Source organism: Mobula birostris, chromosome 18 (assembly GCF_030028105.1).
Source record: "Mobula birostris isolate sMobBir1 chromosome 18, sMobBir1.hap1, whole genome shotgun sequence".
Lineage (NCBI taxonomy): Eukaryota > Metazoa > Chordata > Chondrichthyes > Myliobatiformes > Myliobatidae > Mobula > Mobula birostris.
In genome coordinates, this window is record NC_092387.1 from 18120833 (window position 1) to 18140993 (window position 20161).

Genomic DNA, 20161 nt, shown 5'->3' on the forward strand with positions numbered 1-20161 from the left:
AGCATGAGGTAAATAGGACAATCTGTAAACTTCTGAGTTTACAAAAACAGTGGTCTAATTCACCAACACACACAAAATGCTGGAGGAACTCAGCAGGCCAGGCAGCATCTATGGAAAAGTGTACAGTCAACGTTTCAGGCCGAGACCCTTTGGAAGAATGAAGGGTCTTGGCCAAAAATGTCAACTGTACTTTTTCCCATAGATGCTGCCTGGCCAGTTGAGTTCCTCCAGCATTTTGTGTGTGATGTTTAGATTTCCAGCATCTGTAGAAGTTCTCTTATTTGTAGTCTAATTCACCAGCATTTTCAAAGAACTAGACACAACTACAAAGGCCTGAACAGCCTCTCCTATGTTGCATAATTCTAGAATCTTCTGAATAAGGGTCACATTTCACAGCAGTTACGGTACAGCACTGGCACAGCAGAACGCTGTTGTATTCATTCTACATCAAATGCTGAAGCACTTGATGCCAGTGCTGAATACAAGCAGCAAGACAGTTCCATTCACCATTCCTTGACAAAAACAAAAACAAAAAACATTAAACTGCTTCAACTTTCAGTGCCGTCCTTAAATGCAGAAAAAATCCTTCAGATTTATATTTAGCAACAGTTATTGGCACATATGATTTTCAAAAATACTGATAACTACAAACATTGTGAACTTAATTGCGCTGCTTGAAAAGATCAGAAGATTATAGGGTTAAGAAAAAAGTCACTGCTCGTGAGACACTGCAGAAGAACAATCATGTTTAGGCCGGAAATCAACTTAAGTTGTCAAAGGAAAAGGATATTGAATAAGGGACTAAGGTGGATAAATGGAGTTGAAATAGAGGACAACCATGAATTTAGTGAATGGCAGAAAAGGTTCAAGGGGCTGAATGGATGATTCTGTTTCTACAATAACTACTGATCAATGAATTTTAGAAAAAGCTATCCTACACTCCAAACTCTTACCACAGGCTTACCTCACTGGAATCAGCCAGGAATTCTTGCATCACGTCGCTCTCCCCAAGAACACTGACTGAGCATACTGCAAAAGAAAAGCATAAAACAGTTCATTACGACCATAGCTCACTTAGTCCTGTTCATGGGAAGCACTATTGGGATTTGAGTTCAAATTTAATCCCACATCAACACACACACACGTCTTTGAACAATAAGCCTAGGTCCGGACACAAGCTCCACATAATTCACAAGTACTCCTTTATATGCTTCTCTCATTATTCAATTTCACATCCAGCAGCTCCACTGAATCTTGGTGTGCAACATGCTGGAAATTTACACCTGGCCTCATGTTGAAGTACTTGAACCAGGCTTTAGTGAAGGAGAAAGGACCACTCTTAACAGCACGTCATTAAACACGAGAATTCTGTAGATAATGGAAATCCAAAGCAACACACACAAAATGCTTCAGCAACTCAGCAGGTCAGGCAGCAACTATGGAAATGAATAAACAGTTGACGTTTTGAGCTGAAACTCTTCTTCAGGACTGGAAAGGAAGGAGGAAGATAACAGAATATAAAGGTGAGGGGAGGGGAAGAGGAATAGCTAGGTGATAGGTGAAGTCAGATGGGTGAGAAAGGTAAAGGGGAGGAGAGGAAGGAATGTCATAGGAGAGGAGAGTGGCCATAGAAAAAAGGAAAGGAGGAGGGGTAGCAAGGGAAAGTGATAGGCAGATGAGAAGAGGTACGAGGCCAGGGTGGGGAACAGAAGAGGGGAGGGGGAGGGAATTTTTTTTTAAACCAGTAGGAAAAATCGATATACATGCCATCAGATTGGAGGCGACCCATACAGAATATAAGGAGTTACTCCTCCACCCTGAGGGTGGACTCTTCATGATACAAGAGGAGGCCATGGACCGACATGTCAGAACGGGAATCGGGATCAAAATGTTAAGCCACAGTGAAATTACGTTTTTAGCGGATGACACAGAGGTACTCAACGAAGCAGTTGCCCAACTTACAAAGGGTCTCACCAAAGTAGAACAGGCTGCATCAGGAGCATCCTGACAAAATAGATGAGCCCAGTAGACCAACTAGTTATTGGTAATTGGTTTATTATTGCCATGTGCACTGAGAAATGATGAAAAGAGTTTGCTTGCATGCTATCTGAATCAAAATCAGAATCAGATTATTATCACTGACAGATATCGCAGCAGTACCGTAAAAGACACATAAATTGCTATCAGTTACAAAAAAATTAGTGCAGAAGTAGAATAATGAGGTACTTTTCATGGACCCTTCATAAATCTGATAGTGGAGGGAAAGAAACTGTTCTTAAAATACTTATCTTCAAGCTCCTGCACTACCATGAGAAGAGTGCATGTTCTGGATTCTGAGAGTCCTGAATGATGGATGCCGCCTTCTTGAGGCACTGCCCTTTGAAGGCATCCTCAATGGTGAGGAGGTTAGTGCCCATGATGGAGCTTGCTGAGTCTACAAACTTTTGCAGCTTCTTTCAATCCTGCATATTACAGCCTCCATACCAGGCTGTGATGCAACAAGTCAGAATGCTCTCCACTGTACATCTGTAGAAATTTACTAAAGTTTTGGTGACACACGAAATCTCTTCCAACCCCTAATTAAGTAGAACTGCTAGCGTCCCTTCTTCGTGATTGCATCAATGTATTGGATCCAATACAGACTGGGATATTGATGCTCAGGAACCTGAAACTGCTCACCCTTCCCACTGCCAACCCCTCAATGAGAACGGTGTGTGTTCTCCTGACTTCCCCTTGCTGAAGCCCACAATCAGCTCCCTGGTCTCGTTGATGTTGAGTGCAAGGTTGTTGTTGTGACACCACTCGACCAGCTGATCTATCTAACTCCTGTACACCCCTCATTGCCACCTGAGATTCTGCCAACAACTGAGGTGTCATTGGCAAATTTATAGATGGTGTTTGAGCTGTGACTATTCACTGTCATGAGTGCACAGAGAGAAAGATCATCCCAAACATAATTACTTCAAGGTAGTAGAATTCAATTTGAATTATGTTCCAACGTTTCGGTCCATGGCCTCCTTCGGTCCAAGATGAGGCCACTCTTCTGGTGGAGGAACAACACTTTATATTCCAACTGGGTCTGGGTACCAATCTGATGGCATGAATATAGATTTCTCTTTCTGGTAAACAAATTCCAACCCCACCCCCCGTCTTCCTCTATTCCCCACTCTGATCTTTCACCTTCTTCTCACTTGCCCATTACTTCCCCCTGGGTCCCCTTCTTCTCTTTCTCCTATGGTCCACTCTCCTCTCCCATTAGATTCTTTCTTCTCCAGGCCTTGACCTTTTCCACCACCTGGCTTCATCTATCACCTTCCATCTATCCTCTTTCCCTTCCCCGTATCTTTTTATTCTGGCATCTTTCTCTTTCCTTCTCAGTCCTGAGGAAGCATGTTGGCCCAAAACATCGATTGTTTATTCTTTTCCGTAGATGCTGCCTGACCTGCTGAGTTCCTCAGCATTGCAGGATATAGCATTACAGTTTCGGAGGAATTCAGTGCAGGTAGACAAAGTGTAAGGGCCATGACAAGGCGGACTGAGAGATCATGCGATCATCTTTATCATAAATAAAAGAGTCTGGTAGCAGCGGAATAGGAGCTACCTGGAGCCGATTATACATATTGTCAAGCTTTCCAATGAGAAAGGGAAGGAGAGATAATAAACCAGGTGGGAAAGGTAGACAGCCTTGATCATGTAGACAGCCTTCCTGAGGCAGCAGGAAGTGTAGAGAGAGTCAGTAGAGGGGATACAGTGGGTAGTATTCATATATCTGCACTCAGGACCTAGCACACCATTTAATCATTTGTACTGAACAGATTATGCCTTTCATGTACTCAATAAGATGACACTTTTCAAACTGCATGCTAACTAAATCACTTTTGCAATCCTTATGAGAACATCAGGTTAATATTGCAAGATTTAGAGCATTTTTATAGTATGCTGCAAGATTAAATTCATCAGTGCCACATGACTGTAGTGTTTAGCACCATTAATCAGAGCAAACAACCAACAGGCCTCTGGAACCTAGGGTAATGATCCATTCCCATCACTCTAAACCAGGCAAGAACACAATATAGTCCCCAAGAGGAGTGTCATCAGGTGATCCCATTCAACTGATGCATTAGAGTTAGGGTTAGAACAGGAAATAACTAAGAGTGTTAACATGGTTTTGCATCAGTTAGGCACTAAATTACATTAAAATTTGAGTTACACCAATGAGCATCATCCTAATACTCCAATGCACAATGGGACTCAAAGGCACCTTGTTCTATAAATGGTATAGAATAGGATCTGAAAGAATCACAAGTGAGGCAGACTAACGGCCTAACTAAATCCACTTCCAAATTTGATCAATAAGTTAAGACAGTGCATATCAGCAATCAAAGCTTATCTCAGGACTGTTTTTTTATCTCCCAGTATAGTACTGACCCTGTTCTGAGGATACTAAAATACCTTCGTTGTCAGTCCCATCTGGCAGAATGTTCCAAATTCACTATCTGAGTAACAGAACTGAGTTTTAACATCAGCCTGCACTAATTTTATTTGGCGTCTCCATATTCTACTTCCAGTCTATTGCACATTTTATACAGTTTGTAGAGGGCTCCCATTAACTATGTTCTTTCCTTATTGACCTGTAAGGCATTCAGTCTTCTCTTCACATTGAGAATGTTCCCCTGCCTTTGTCTGTGTGCATTCTTTCTGGTGCAACACTCCGATTTATTAGACTTGGGGAACAGGTAATAAGCACAATTTGTTCACAATGGCCTTAACATAGAAAATACTGCAATCATCTTACCCCAAGGGATCCATTAAGACTCTCCCTGGCATGACTCTTTGCACATGCATAAACTTTACAATACACTGATTTATTCTAAGTTCTGATTCTGTTACATGTTCTGCTTGCAACATTTGATTATTTCTAGTTTAGTTGAAATCCAAAGTACATCTTCGAGAGTACTACAACTTAAATAGTGCATTTTTGAAGGAAATCAAAATGATCTGATGATCAAGCAACACACACAAGAAGTGCTGGTGAACGCTGCGGGCCAGGCAGCATCGATAGGAAGAGGTACAGTCGACGTTTCAAGACGAGACCCTTCGTCCTGACAATAAAACTCCAATAATCTACTACCCTTCTATTTGGGGCTTGGCATCTGGCTCATTGAATGCTGAATTCCACATCCCCTTCCCACTCACTGTAGCCTGAGTTCCCATGCTCCCTTTAAAGTTATTAGGTTCACTGGAACACCAGTGGATGTTAAATTAAAATATTTGAGTAGTAACATCTGATAGTGCAGAAACTTGGTCAACACCAAAATCCTGAGTTTCACTGTATCAATACCTTTCTCATCCCTAACGAGAATCACTTTGTAGGGAATTGCAGTGAACTCTGGTTAACTGGGACACACAGGGGTCAATATATTTTGGCCCAATTAGCTGAAGTTTCATGGAAATAGTTAAAAGGAATTTAAAAAAAAACAAACTACGAGTTAACTGAAGAACAAATTATGTAAATTAAATGAAATACAAAACAAATTAGAACACCACCAATACTACTACAGTAGTACAAAACTGTGCATTACATCTAACATTTAAGAGGCAGCTGTATTGGTACATGGAGGGGAAAGGCTTGGAAGGCTATGGGCAGAATGCTGGCAACTGGGATGAGCAGGAAGAATGCTCATGCAGCCGTGGTGCTGAAGACACTGCTCCACGCTGTACTGCTCTAGACTCTACGGGGAATGACAGGTGAACTGCTCTAGACTCTACGGGGAATGACAAGTGAACTGCTCTAGACTACGGGGAATGACAAGTCAACTGCTCTAGACTCTACGGGGAATGACGTCAACTGCTCTAGACTCTACGGGGAATGACAAGTCAACTGCTCTAGACTACGGGGAATGACAAGTCAACTGCTCTAGACTCTACGGGGAATGACAAGTTAACTGCTCTAGACTCTACGGGGAATGACAAGTCAACTGCTCTAAACTCTACGGGGAATGACAAGTCAACTGCTCTGGACTCTACGGGGAATGACAAGTCAACTGCTCTAGACTCTATGGGGAATGACAAGTGAACTGCTCTAAACTCTATGGGGAATGACAAGTGAACTGCTCTAACTCTTTGGGGAATGACAAGTGAACTTGACAAGGGAAGTCAATTTTTGGATGAAATTTATATTACATAACAGGCTGGAAGGAGAGCCTTAGAGTGTTTTTATTTGGATACAAACATACAGATGAGGATTCAGGAACGGATGACATATAAAGCTAATAGCTTGTCTGAAGATCATTATTTGATAATTAAGGGCCAGAACAAGTGGATATCATTTATGCTAATAGCAAATATGTCTTTCTCTTACCACAACAGATAAAATAGTCTATGATCAAAAACTTGACAGGAAAATGTAAACATACTTCTACTGTGAACTGTAATAGATTTATGCAGCTGATCACAAAAAAAATTGAACATTTGATCCATCAAAATCTAAACGATCCTGAGGCTGCAATCAGCGTGCAACAGCCTATATCATCTGTATCGTTTAAGCTGTCATTTTGAATTGCAAGCACTCAAGAATAATGATTTGTAGAATTGGTGAGTCTAATGAAGTTTGAATAGCAGCTGGAGTGGCACTGTAATTGATGGCAATTGCTTCAGCTGCTCTGACATGGAGATGAATTAACAAGTAGACTAGCCTGAGGATGGTCACGTTAGCTCCCCAACACAGACATCTCTCACAATAAGTAAACCATTGCCAGCCCACCCACCAGTCAGCAGCAGTCAGTGTTGACAAAATTAATACCCAAATGATTTGCTAGCCTCTTTGACTTTCACAGCAAGGCAGTAAAGGCAAATGTGACTGCAACAAATGTCCAAGAATGTGCCAGAGAGTGATGGGCTGTACATTCTCCTTAGCAGAGGGATGGGAGGGCAAGTGGACTTGGCGAACTCCCAGTGACAGCTACGCCTTTGAGTAAGGAACGTTAAGGCTAAGCATCTGTCAACTGAACAGGTATAGCTCTCTGTAGCCAATACATTTGTTCTTTCTCTCATGTTCAATCTAATAGAATTAATAGCACCACAGAAAGCCATTTGATGAAATGAGCTGTCTCAGTACTACCACTCTCTCGTTCTTTCACCATGGCCCTGTAATATTTATTTATTTTCTCAATGCATGTTATTACCAACTCTGCTTTCACCAACCTTTCAGGCAGTGCATTCTATATCAAAACAACTTGCTCTTTCAAGATATTTCTCCCCAGTCTCTTTTGCTAGTTACCCAAGCCTAGTTACCTACCATTGGTTATCAGCTTCTCCACCACCAGAGGGTCTTGTTTTTGATGTCATTGTACAAGGCAAAACCCAGTACAATGAGGTAATGTATTAGCACTACACACTGCAACAAATGGCTTATTTCAGGTGCCAAGCTGTAACTAGCACTGGGGTCTCTATTACCTGTAGCTCTGTCTAATAGAACATCGAACAGGTGAGGCTCTTTGACTCACAATTCTGTGTCGACCTTCTAATCTACTCCAAAAGCAATCTAATCCTTTTCTCCTACATAGCCCTCCATTTTTCTTTCATCCATGAACAGAGAAGTCAGCAAAAATTTCAAAAATGCCTGGGATAGGTATGGCAGTTGAACAGTTATGATGAAAGGGTCACAGAACTGAAACATCAGCTGCTTTTTTTCCTGTTTTGTAGTTCAGGATGCCCTGGTAGACTTTATTAACACTCAACAGCACATCTCTGGTGAGCTTGGGGGGTGGCGGGGAGGTTTACAGCAGCAGGAATTGTACCCACAGCTCAAGTTCTGCTGCACAGGTGGGTCGATCTGGCCACAGATCATCAAAGTGAGCTGGAAATGAAAACACCTCTGTAGATTTAACTGCAGGTAGTTGAGCACTTCTTTACCTTTCAACCTTATTTCAGTCTTCTGTTGTACTTACAGAGTAAGTGGAATATTGCATTCAAAAAGCAGCACTGTAGCTTACTCCTCTGTCATGAGCTGGAACGACAAGTGATTGGGCATCTGGATAGGAATAATGAATCAATTTAAAGTAAATTGTCAAACCACCCCACTGCAGCCCTGTGTGCAAGCTGATCAAGGGCAGTGAAATGGTACCCAGAAAGTATGCAAGTGATGATAAGTCTGTGGTAGTGGAGGGCCAGATGAAAGAGGGAAGGCTACCATCCTCATCTTAAACAGGATGAAAACCCCCAGTTCCAAACAAGTTAGGGCTCAAATGGGAATACAGAGGACAACTTCACATCTCAGAACTGAGAGAATTCTTTTGTGAAGAGACACGCATTTAAAAATCTTTCACCTGTAACTACAATGCCTTGAAAGTCATTGACTAGGATTACCTGCATATTCATACATTCTATAGGTGCACACTGCCGACTTGGACACGCTCAACAATTCTATACTTAAATTTATTTTAAAGCAAATTGTAAATCAAACTTCTGAATCACTCACTCCAAACTTAAGTTTCTCATGAAGGTTGGAAAAAGAGAAATTTTCCAAACAATTAGGAGACTAGAGTCTTGATTTTAAACAAATGTCCCCAATTCTCCATTTACTTATTCCTTATTAAACTGGCATCAATACAAAATACAAAACAAAGGGTTTTGAGCCATTTTCTTTCCCTGTCAACTCAAATGCAAACTGAAAAGCTATTCCACATTCCACAAGAGCCTTTGCATTTTGGCACAGCATCCAGTCATGTATCACGAAAGATCAGTGAGTGGCTCCAAGACCTGACCCTTCGTCAGACATCTATATTTGCATTGTTTGCACATTAATTATTTCAAAGGAAAACTCTGCATAAACATTTGGATCTTCATTAAAACACTAAATGGTTTCTTCAAGCCAATATGTAGAAATGCACACATTAAGACCAGCCTTGCTTATACTGTGTCAGACCTACAAAGCAAAATTAATGGAAATTCTTTTACTACGTTTGTATATCTAAAGAATACTATTAGCAACACTAAAGTAAAATTTAACTATGTCATTACTAAAGATTCAGCATGAAAATTAGCTCAGCAAAAATAAAGAAAAATTTCAGATTTGAAACGAAAAGAGTAACAGACTATATGAGAGATAGTGCCATGACGGAATTTAAATGAAGGGTTCAAGTCAGGAAGGCAGCCCTTTGTCGCGTATCTAATTTTTTAGATACATATTTCTGCTAATTTCAAAAGCTTGACTTAATTTCATCTGCTGCATTAGCCTGATGTGATTAGGTGCCACGCTGCAGTGAAAAGTAATGTTGTACAGTAATGATATTGTTGGTTCTGGTCATGCCTGCCACTTCCTATCACGCTGCATTTCCAAATTAGCACTGGTACAGAATGGGTGATTTTCAGTGCTGACTGAAAGCATTCAGCACACTACCCTGTAAACTGTGCCATTTCCAAGTTTTTTTTAAAACCCCTTAGAGAGAAAGGCAATGTCAATAATCTGTTTGAATTGAACCCACCCAAGCTCAACCCACACAAAAGCTGCCTTCATTGAAAAATTGAGCATGCTGGAACCACGCAAGGCACCTTCCTCTTACAAAATAAACCCCAACACTGTCGCCAGTATGCTTGAATATATCTAAAAGCAACAACAATCTATACAATAAGCCTACTCCGTTTTGATGAATTCAGAGTTTATTTAGACTGTATACTGAACCCAGTACAACAGCAAATGTAAAGCAAGGAAGGACAGTAATGAAATTTGGTATATGTGGTTAATCCTTTCACGCTACAGTAAGCTGCTGCAAAATTCAAAGAACAGACATAAAAAAAATTGCAGGTGCTAAAATTCTGACATGAAAACAGAGAATGCTGGAAATTCTCAACAAGTTAGGCAGTTTCCATGAAGAAAGAACTCAGCGGAGAAGATCACGGGCAGTCAGCTATCGATATTAAAAGATCATCATCAGAGTGAAGAAAAGAGCTGAAAAAGAATTACTACTGACTCCACCCACCCTAGCAGTCACCTTTTCACCAAATTGCCATCAGGGAAATGCTACAAGTCCATCACCAACAGGACTACATATCACCTGCGAAGCTTCTTCCCTGTTCCTATCCAGCTTCTCAACAAAACTCACTCAGGTGTAATACCCTCACTGTCCCTGCACAACATTCATTAAGTTGTCTTTCCTGCTCTCCTTGTTCTGTTGATTATTTTGTCTGTTCACATTTAAGTTTGATTATTTTCATTTGTGCATGTGACCGTTCTGCTAATTGTTGATTGCTCATGGCTGTTTGCACTATTGTCTTGTAAATTAGCTGCTATTGTGTTGTCTGTTATGGTACAGTCCTACATCTTATGCTTGGCAGCGAACCACAATCAATTCTGCTTTGTTCCACATACTGCCAATAAAGTGATTCTGATTCATATATCAGGCTCACAATCTTGCATCACAAGTAAGGAGAGGAGAGAAATCAATCCCAGTCACTAAAGCAGTGCAGTATACAGACACGACTGGGCAATTCCCCAGGCAACCTCTTCAGTTCTCCAACACATCCAAATTAAATACACAGCAATAAAGCTGAACAATGGTGTGTCGAGTGCCACATTCTGCCCTGTGACTATTTCACTAAAAATGGTACTTAGCATGCATCATGTATGCCTTCGACTTAGTGAGGGCATGCACATTCATTTCAGAAAGCACTACTTCAACTCTTGCTCTTGAAGAGTATAGACTGGAGTCCCAAATCCAGATTGTGTCTGGGTATAAGGGTGACAACTCCACTTTGTATGGTTTGTGAGGGCCTACAAACCACCCCAGCCCCCAGCACCAAGATCCATTTGGAAGTATGAAATGGTTAGTGCTTTATTAGCTGACAGGCAGGAAGCAAAGAGTGGGAATGAGGGGGACTATTTTTGGTTGGCTGCCGGTGACAAGTGGTGTTCCACAGGGGTTGGTATTGGGACCGCTTCTTTTCACATTGTACGTCAATGATTTCGATGACCGAATTGATGACCTTATGGCCAAGTTGGCAGACGATACAAAGATAGGTGGAGGGGCAGGTAGTGTTGAGGAAGCAAAGAGGCTGCAGAAGGACTTGAACAGATTAGGAGAATGGGCTAAGTAGCGGCAGATGGAATATAGTGTAGGGAAGTACATGGTCATGCACTTTGGTTGAAGGAAAATGACAGACTATTTTCTGATCATGGAGGAAATTCAAAAATTAGAGCTGCAAAGGGTCTTAGGAGTCCTTGTGCAGGATTTGTAAAAGGTTAACTTGCATGTTGAGTCAGTTTATTTATTGAGATGCGGCACGGAATAGGCCCTTCTTGCCCTTTGAGCCACGCTGCCCAACAACCACCCCCTTCCCCCAATTTAATCCTAGCCTAATCACAGGACAATTTACAATGACCAACTGGCCTACCAATCATTACGTCTTTGGACTATGGGAGGAAACTAGAGCATCTGGAGTAAACCCACGCGGTCATGGGGAGAACGTACAAACTCCTTACAGGCAGCACCAGGAATTGAACCCAGTTCACTGGTAAGGATGTTCGCATTCATTTTGAGAGGACTGGAATATAAGAGCAAGGGTGTCAGGCTGAGGGTTTATAAGGCATTGGTCAGAACGCACTTGGAACATTGTGAGCACTTTTAGGCAACTTATTTAAGAAAAATGTGGTGGCATTGGAGAGGGTCCAAAGGAGGTTCTCGAGAATGATTCTGGGAATGAAAAGATTAATGTATTCGGAGTATTAGAATGCTTTGGCCCTGTATGCGCTGGTGTTTAGAAGAATGGGGCGGGGGGGAGAATACTCTCATTGAAACCTATTGAGCATTGAAAGGCCTAGAGTTTTAGAGAAAATAAGAAGTCGGACATTTAGATTAGATTAGATTAGATTATGAGGACACGCAGTCCTCTTTTTTTGTCATTTAGTAATGCACGCATTAAGAAATGATACAATGTTCCTCCAGAAAGATATCACAGAAACACAAGACAAACCAAGACTAAAAAAACTGACAAAACCACATAATTATAACATATAGTTACAACAGTGCAAAGCAATACCGTAATTTGATAAAGAACAGACTATGGGCACAGTAAAAAAAAGTCTCAAAGTCTCTCGAAGGTCCCATCATCTCACACAGATGGCAGAAAGAAGAGAAACTCTCTTCCTGCCATGAACCTCCAGTGCCGCAAATGCTGATGCAGCATCCTGGAAGCACCTGACCACAGCCGACTCTGGAGTCCGTCCGAAAACTTTGAGCCTCCGACCAGCCCTCTGACGCCGAGCACTATCTCTGCCGAGCGCTTCAACCCCGGCCCCGGCAACAGGCAAGGCCGAGGATTTGGGGCCTTCCCCTCCAGAGATTCCTGATCGCACAGCAGCAGTGGCAGCGAAGCAGGCATTTCAGAAGTTTCTCTAGATGTTCCTCCGTGCTTCTCACGTCTATCTCCATCAAATCAGGATTGTGCACGGCCCCTACTTAACAAATACGATATCATTTCGGAGCGGCCACACACGCTGCCATCTTCTCCTCCCCTCCTCATTTGATACATCCTTTAAATTTGAGCAAATCTGGCGATTTTCTTTTTTTTTTCTTTTTCTGGTCGTATCCTCAGAATGGACTGCCAAGTCCCCTTTTTTTTGTATAGTGTAGTGGGTTTTTTTTTCTCATTTAAAGTTCAAAGTTTTTTTTCTTTCCTCTTTATGAACTGATAAGAGGAGAATTGCTGTTTTCTTTTTTATTATATATTATACACTAGCTTAACACTATGTATGATTTTGATAATGTTTATTTTAATCTTTGTATGGTTATTGATATTTGAGATAACTCTCCTCTTGTTTGTTCTTATGTTCCCTTTAAGTCAATAAAAAGATTAATAAAGAAAAAAAAGAGAGAGAAAGGCCTACAGTGGATGTGGAGAAAATGTTTCCTATAGTAGGTGAGTCCAGGACCAGAGGATACAGCTTCAGAGCAGAGGCATGTCCATTTAAAACAGAGATGAGGAGGAATTTCCTTAGGCAGAGGGAGGTGAATTTGTGGAATTAATTGTCACAGATGGCTACTGAGGCCAAGTCACTGTGAACATTTAAAGCGAGGTTGATAGGTTCTTGATTAGTTAGGGTGTCAAAGGTTAAAGGGAGAAGGCAGGAGAATGAGGTTGAGAGGGATAATAAATCAGCCATGATGGAATAGCTAGACAGACTCGATATGCTGAATGGCCTAATTCTGCTCCTATGTCTTATGGTCTTATAAGCAACATTTGCGTTAAAGCTTTTCATGGCTATTAAATTAAATTAAGGCAACCATTAGTCTTGCGAGACCATGGATCTGCGCCTGGGAAGTCTTCAACCTCCAGGGCGTAGGCCTGGGCAAGGCTGTATGGAAGACCCATGCTGCAAGTCTCCCCTCTCCATGACATCGATGTTGTCCAAGGGAAGGGCAAGGGCCGATACTGCTTGGCACCAGTGTCGTCGCAGAAAATTGTGTGGTTAAGTGTCTTCCTCGAGGACACAACACGCTGCCTTGGCTGAGGCTTGAACTCACGACCTTCAGGTCACTAGTGGAATGCCTTAACCACCTAACGTGCCCACAACAACAATTCATGGCTAAAAATATTCCACAATATCATTGTCCTCATGGGAAGTGTATGAAGATATAAAACACCTACTTGTTACACAGTCTCAAAGCAATGTCTGAATTTTCAGTCTGCATTTACACTGAAAATGGTAGTGCTACCACTGTAACAATACCAAACTGGCACATAACGAGTCCTTCACAAAAAAAATCTTTCTTTCTGAACCAAATATTAATGATAATGCTGACATGGTATTTATGTCCATAAATATCAAGGCCTAGACAGAGTGGATGTGGAGGGTATGTTTGCTATAGTGGGTGAGTCTAGGACCAGAGGGCACAGGCTCAGAATAGAGGTACATCCATTTAGAACAGAGGTGAGAAGGAATTCCTTCAGCCAGAGGGTGGTGAATCTGTGGAATTCATTGTCACGGACAGCTGTGGAGCCCTAGTCATTGAGAGTATTTAAAGCAGAGGTTGAAAGATTAGGCAGGACATGAAAGGTTATCGGGAGAAGGCAAGAGAATGTGGTTGAGAGGGATAATAAACCAGCCATGATGGAATGACATAGCAGACTCGATGGGTCGAAAGGCCTAATTCTGCTCTTATGTCTTTATGGTCTTGAGCTCTTTAAATGTATTAAAAATGCAACTAATGATGCAGGCTGGATGATAGAAAAAACTAATTTGTATTATCCCAATGTACGTCCCTCAATCCATTCACTGGAGAGATAGGCAACTGTTGAACCTCTTTATAATCTTAACTTCAATAATAATATATCATGGCTATTTCACTCTGGGAATAAGAAAGAACATCAAAAGGAACCAATTTAATTACTTTTAAACTTCTGTTTCCTGATATATAAAACTCATAAATCTAAGTCATAGCATTTCCCCATATTCTTGAAGTTTCCTGAAAAGCTGGGAAAAAGGGTGACAACTCCACATTATGGTCTTTGGGACCCTACAAACTAAAAGGATTTAGAAAAATAAATCTGGGGGTAAAAAACAATCAGACCAGGTAACCTCAATAAGTGTTTCAGGTTAGTGAACTTGTATCATTGTTGGAAATAGAGAACAAGTTTTAATAACCAGTGAAGGTGTAAGGAAAAAAGGAGAAGGGGGCAGGGGAGAAAGAAAGCAGAGAATCAAGCAAAAATTGTGCTAAAATGGAAAGCAGGAAACATTTGGGTGACAAAAGTGATTGGAAGTGTAAGTTGAAGAATGAAAAAGGGAAGAACATTCTTGAGAAGTGCAGTATAAATGTGAAATTACCACAGGGATGTGGACGGACTGCAAGAAATCTAAAATGCCAGAAATTAGCTGAAATCACTAAATTCCCTAGTAAGACTAGAAGGCCACTCTATGACCTCAAGCACAATAATATTAAGCCGTAATTCCCGGAAGTCTCTGCAGACTTCATGGGGGCTGCACCAATACCCAAGCATGCTGTCACTATAATTAAGCAGGCTGTGTCATCTGTGTCGCAAAGAATTTGTCATGTAGACTCTTTACCGGCATTGCATCCCCATAGCTGCTAAAAACACTGGCTGCATGCAGCAGTCACATACACAAAATGAGCTTAATTTAAAAAAATAGTTAACCATGTTTTCTAAACTGTCAGTTTGTTGAAAAGACAAGTTTTCTCTTATGTAACACACATCAAAATTGCTGGTGAACGCAGCAGGCCAGGCAGTATCTCTAGGAAGAGGTACAGTCGATGTTTCAGGCCGAGACCCTTCGTCAGGACTGCTGACGTTCACCAGCAACTTTGATGTGTGTTGCTTGAATTTCCAGCATCTGCAGAATTCCTGTTGTTTTCTCCTATGTAGCACTTTTCACTGCTTTATGATAGCACATAGCTCCTTAAAGTTAAGAAAGTATTTTTAAAATGCAAATCCTACATGTTAACTATTCACCATTATACTCAATGCCATTTTCACAAACGGATCCTTCAATAACCACTTTAAGACTGTTCTGTGGAGTGGAATCTATGTTGAACTAACCTTACATAATAGATTAAGTTAACTAGTGTGCTCCAGATTGCAAACAAAATAGTCCTTTTACTGCTTCTTCTGTAACTAACCTCTGTCTGACATAAGCAAAGACATCAGTTTGTCTGTTACCACTGCTCACCTATTCAGCAATTGTCTGGACTCCATGCTCTTCCCTAATCTCCCAGTTCATGTACTGCAGATTTCTGCTCATTTTACCTCTGCTCAGGATTGACAGTCATCCTGCTTTTTCTCTTCCAGACCAGGTAATTTAACCACAATTTTCAGCAACAATTTATTCTTAACTCCAGTTTTGTCTTGTCCAGTCAAGTTACCCTTGGTTTCCAGCCCATTCTTAGTATGAGGCCTACTTTGTCAGGTGAAACTCAGAGGTTTGGGCCCTTGGGCGACATGAGATTGGAGGGAATCTCAGTGAGCCCTCTTTCAAACCAAGCCAAATATCTAATAGTGAATACTGGTAAAGCCTGAGGCTGGTAAAAATACAAATGATTATCATAAATTGTGATTCAAAGTAATCACTTTGGATTAGTCTTCATAGAAGATACTAAAAAGCCCCAATAATGATAATTAAATGGCTATTGTGAAGGAGGAACATAAACAATTTTTATTATATATGAAAATTAAGTGGCCACTATAAATTTCCCCTAGTGTGTGGTTACGTGGTAGAATCTGGGGGAGTTGATGAGAACTGGGTAAAAATAGAATACGATTAATGTCAATGATAGCCTGATGTTCATGCAAGCTGAGGGGTCTGGATTACTACAACTCTATAAAAGGGTAATTTATCAACCTGTGCTTTACAAGGCATTTCTGTAATGATAGGCAAGGTCAAAGCCAGACTTGGCAGTGATGCCTTCCAACAAGTAGCTCAATGCACTTGCTATTGAGGTTTACAAATAGTTTCCAACAGTCATTTAGCAGGGACAGCCTGTCCTATACATGCACATTCAGGAGAATGATAAGAATAAGACTGTAAGACATAGGAAAAGAATTAGGCAATTCAGCTCATCAAGTCCGCTCTGCCATTCTGTCACAGCTGATTTATTATACCTCTCAAACTGAATCTCCTGCCTTCCCCCGTAACCTTTGATCTAATCAAGAACGTATCAACCTCTGCTTTACCTATTAAGAAACATCTCCATCTGAACAGAAATTCAAGACTTGAGTGAATTATAGATTCTTTGAAATCTCTTGGAAACAGAATCTTGGAGCTTATAGTCCCAGAGAATAACTGAAAAATTGGGAATTGACAAGAAAAATAAAATGGCAGATATTATCCAGATCTCAAATAACTAAATTTCATTCCCTTCAGAGCTGGGAATGCAAAGAGTTACAGCAATGACACCAGAAAATACCCTGTCCAGCAGATCAAGCACTTTCCTGTGGATTCAATGGTTTACAGCCACACTGAACAGGTGGTGGCACGAGTTGAGAGAGACATTCTTCCTCAATTAGTATTATTACAGAAATAGGAAACTCAATGATTTGACAGTGGCTACTTTTGCATTAAGATTCCAAATTTTCAGTTGTTTCGAGAATTTTCAGGAAGGGACATTTCAGAAAAGCTGGGAAAGATAATGAGCAGCCACTCAGGGGTGTTATAGCAGCTGATGACTTAGAGAAGAAAAGTATCAGGTCTATCACAAGTTCAGATAGCAAAGTCTAGAGCAAGTCAAAAATACACACAAGAGCAAGGTTAGAATTTTTTAAACAATAAGATTAAGACTGTATGGGGGGGCTTTGGGTTCTAACGTTTTAACTGTCATTCATTCTTTGAGGTACTCCTCTGTTTTTGTCGATGTCTGCAAAGAAAAAGAATTTCGGGGTGTATATTGTATACATTTTCTCTGACTTTAAATGTACGTATTGAAACCACATTTGGTGACAACCAACTTTCAAGATTTGATTAAATGGACTTTGAAGAACAAATATCATATTCAAACAGAAATCTCTACTATGCCTGCTGCAAAATAAACAGAACTCAGGCAGGATTGTACCACATTGGATTAAAGCAACTTTCAGTCTGAATTAACACAGCGAAACAGAAATCCATTCTTCCTAATAGCTGTAATATCCCTATAGTGAACAAAACTGAAGCATTCTGAGATTAAACTCAGAGCAGAGAGTAAAAGCAGATGTCACAGGAGGATAAAACTAAGGAACAGCAAACGGGATGTGACCAATGTTCCCTCTAACTTGTAATGACCAGTGTGCACAAAAATCTTGTGCTGGGCAACAATGTGTGCACTGAATCACTTCTTCAATAAACACAGTATAAATAAGCTAGTTCTAAAATCTGCAGACAAATCATCACAAACTCTATGTCATCAACACCATCTGCAACAGAAAGCGGAAAAGGAAATGTGATTGCATACGACTGTGAAATATATTTAACATTACCAATGAGGTAGAGGGCAACAACTTTTTGTGTGCAGTTTAAATTCCTTTGTGTGCTAGTAGCAAAAGATGTGTGCGCATACACACCTTAGAGGGAGCATTGGATGTGCCTAGTGCCTGGCACAGAGCCCAAGGACACTAGTCAAGCAGAACTTAAAGACCAAACTGGAAATAAAAAGCTGCCATCAATAGAAGTGCCCATAAATTAGTCTGTCATGAAATACTTAAACTTACTCACTAATATCATTTTACAGAAATAAACCTTCTCTCCTGACCCATTACGGCTCACATATCCAATCCCACACCTCCATGAATTGCCTTTCCAAGTGACTTAGCAAACGACTAAGCAAAGACCAGCAGACTGCATCAATAAAAGTGGATTTTCACTTGAATGAACAAAGTAAAATCTGCACTTAACCATTTAAAAAGTACGATCTCTAAGTAGCAGGGGGACCTGATGTGACTGCTAAACACTCAGGGCAACATGGATAAGATGTTAAATTAAATAACATCAGTACATTTAAAAAGTATTAACTTGTACAGAACAGATGAATGTCAGTTCAACAAGCACAGGAATTTAAAACAAACCCTTGCTATGTCTCCCTAGGCACCAGTGGCATTGCATTCATGCTGTTTTTCCAAGCCTATGCTACAATAATTAGCCAGACTCTGCAATATTTTATTGTGCAAAAGTTTGCAAATGTGAAATAGGACATCTCAAGGCAACATTCCACACCTTGTACGTTGTTCAAGGATAGTTCTAGCTTGTCAGTATACTAAACCAGTCTTGTTTAGATACCTCGTCATTTCTAGTCTATACTTCGATGCTATAATTGTGGCCCAAGGAGACATTCTCCTCTCTGTGCTTTCCAAGCCATAGACATATTTCTTTCAGTAACAGACAGCTTTATGGAGTCTAATCTTCCATACAGTCAATCAGCAACCTCTAGTTCATGTTTGTAGATCTCGTAAGGTCACAAAAGCAGCTTTCTTCAAAGGGTAACATGGCCTGTATTAACAAGTCTCATCATACTTACCCAGACACTGAACACAGTCCTTTGATTTTCCTTGTCCTATTGGATTAGTCAGCTTGGGAAAATAACTGAAAATCTTATACATCGAATCCAGGTGACAGTTACCAGCAATTACCCCAGTGAAGCCCTATTTTAACGTATTTATAACAGCCTTCACACTGTTGACCTTGAGCCAGATAACTGTTCTGCATCCAGTTCACATCTTTGTGTGAGAGGCCACAGAAGAAGCTATGCCTGATATTGTTGACACATGTTCTGTGCTACTCAGTGACAGAAATTCACCAACCCTGTGGCTGCATCTCCCTCCATCGCACCAAATAAACTGCAGCTATCCTATGGGCTTCTGACCTTGGTGAGGTGTGCCTCTGTCAGTGACTTGCCCTGGAATTGTGAACCAGAAACAAATTCTAAGCACAAGAGATTCAGCAGATGCTGGAAATCCAGAGTAACACAAACTAAAGGAATCCAGCAGGTCAAGTGGTATCTATGGAAAGGAATAAAGAGTAGACTTTTTAAGCCAAGACCATTCATCTAACCCTTCATCAGAAATAAAATCTATCTGGACACATTTCACAAATTAAGCTCTAGGTATCAAAGCTCAAAGTAATTTTTTTCAATTGAAGTACATATGTCACCATATACAACATTGAGTTTCATTTTCTAGTGGGCATACTCAATAAATCTATGATAGAATCAATGAAGGACCACACCAACCAGTGTGCAAAAGAAAACAAACTGTGCAAATACAAAAAGAAAGAAGAAATAATATTAATGAATAAATAAATACACAATAAATATCGAGAACATGAGGAAGAGTCCTTGAAAGTGAGTCCAAAGGTTTTGGGATCATTTCAGTGATGGAGAGGACAAGTGAAGTTGAGCTCAGGAGCTTTTTGGCTGAGGGGTCTCCTGGTGGTGTGAATCCTGAGGCTCCTGTACCTTCTTCCTGATGGCAGCAGCAACAAGAAAGCTTTGTCTGGGTGGCGGGAGGCGCCCTGATGTATGCTGCTTTCTTGTGGCAACGCTCCATGTCGATGTACTCAACGGTGGGGGAGACGTTTGTTTACGTGTGATGGACTGGGTTTTCAATGTCATGCCCCAGAGGGGTAATTCTGTTACTTTGAGCTGGAAGCAGAGAAATGCACTCGGTGGTGGTGGGTGGGTGG

The 20161-nt window shown here is 40.8% G+C and overlaps 1 protein-coding gene across 1 annotated transcript in view; it reads right to left on the reverse strand.

Annotated features, from left to right (window-relative positions):
* Positions 1–20161, reverse strand: part of LOC140211984 (sorting nexin-27-like) — a 135924-nt gene that overhangs the window by 25107 nt on the left and 90656 nt on the right. Inside the window, exon 4 of the mRNA XM_072282294.1 lies at positions 965–1029. Within this exon, the coding sequence (XP_072138395.1) occupies positions 965–1029 (65 nt within the window). The remainder of the gene's footprint in view (positions 1–964; positions 1030–20161) is intronic.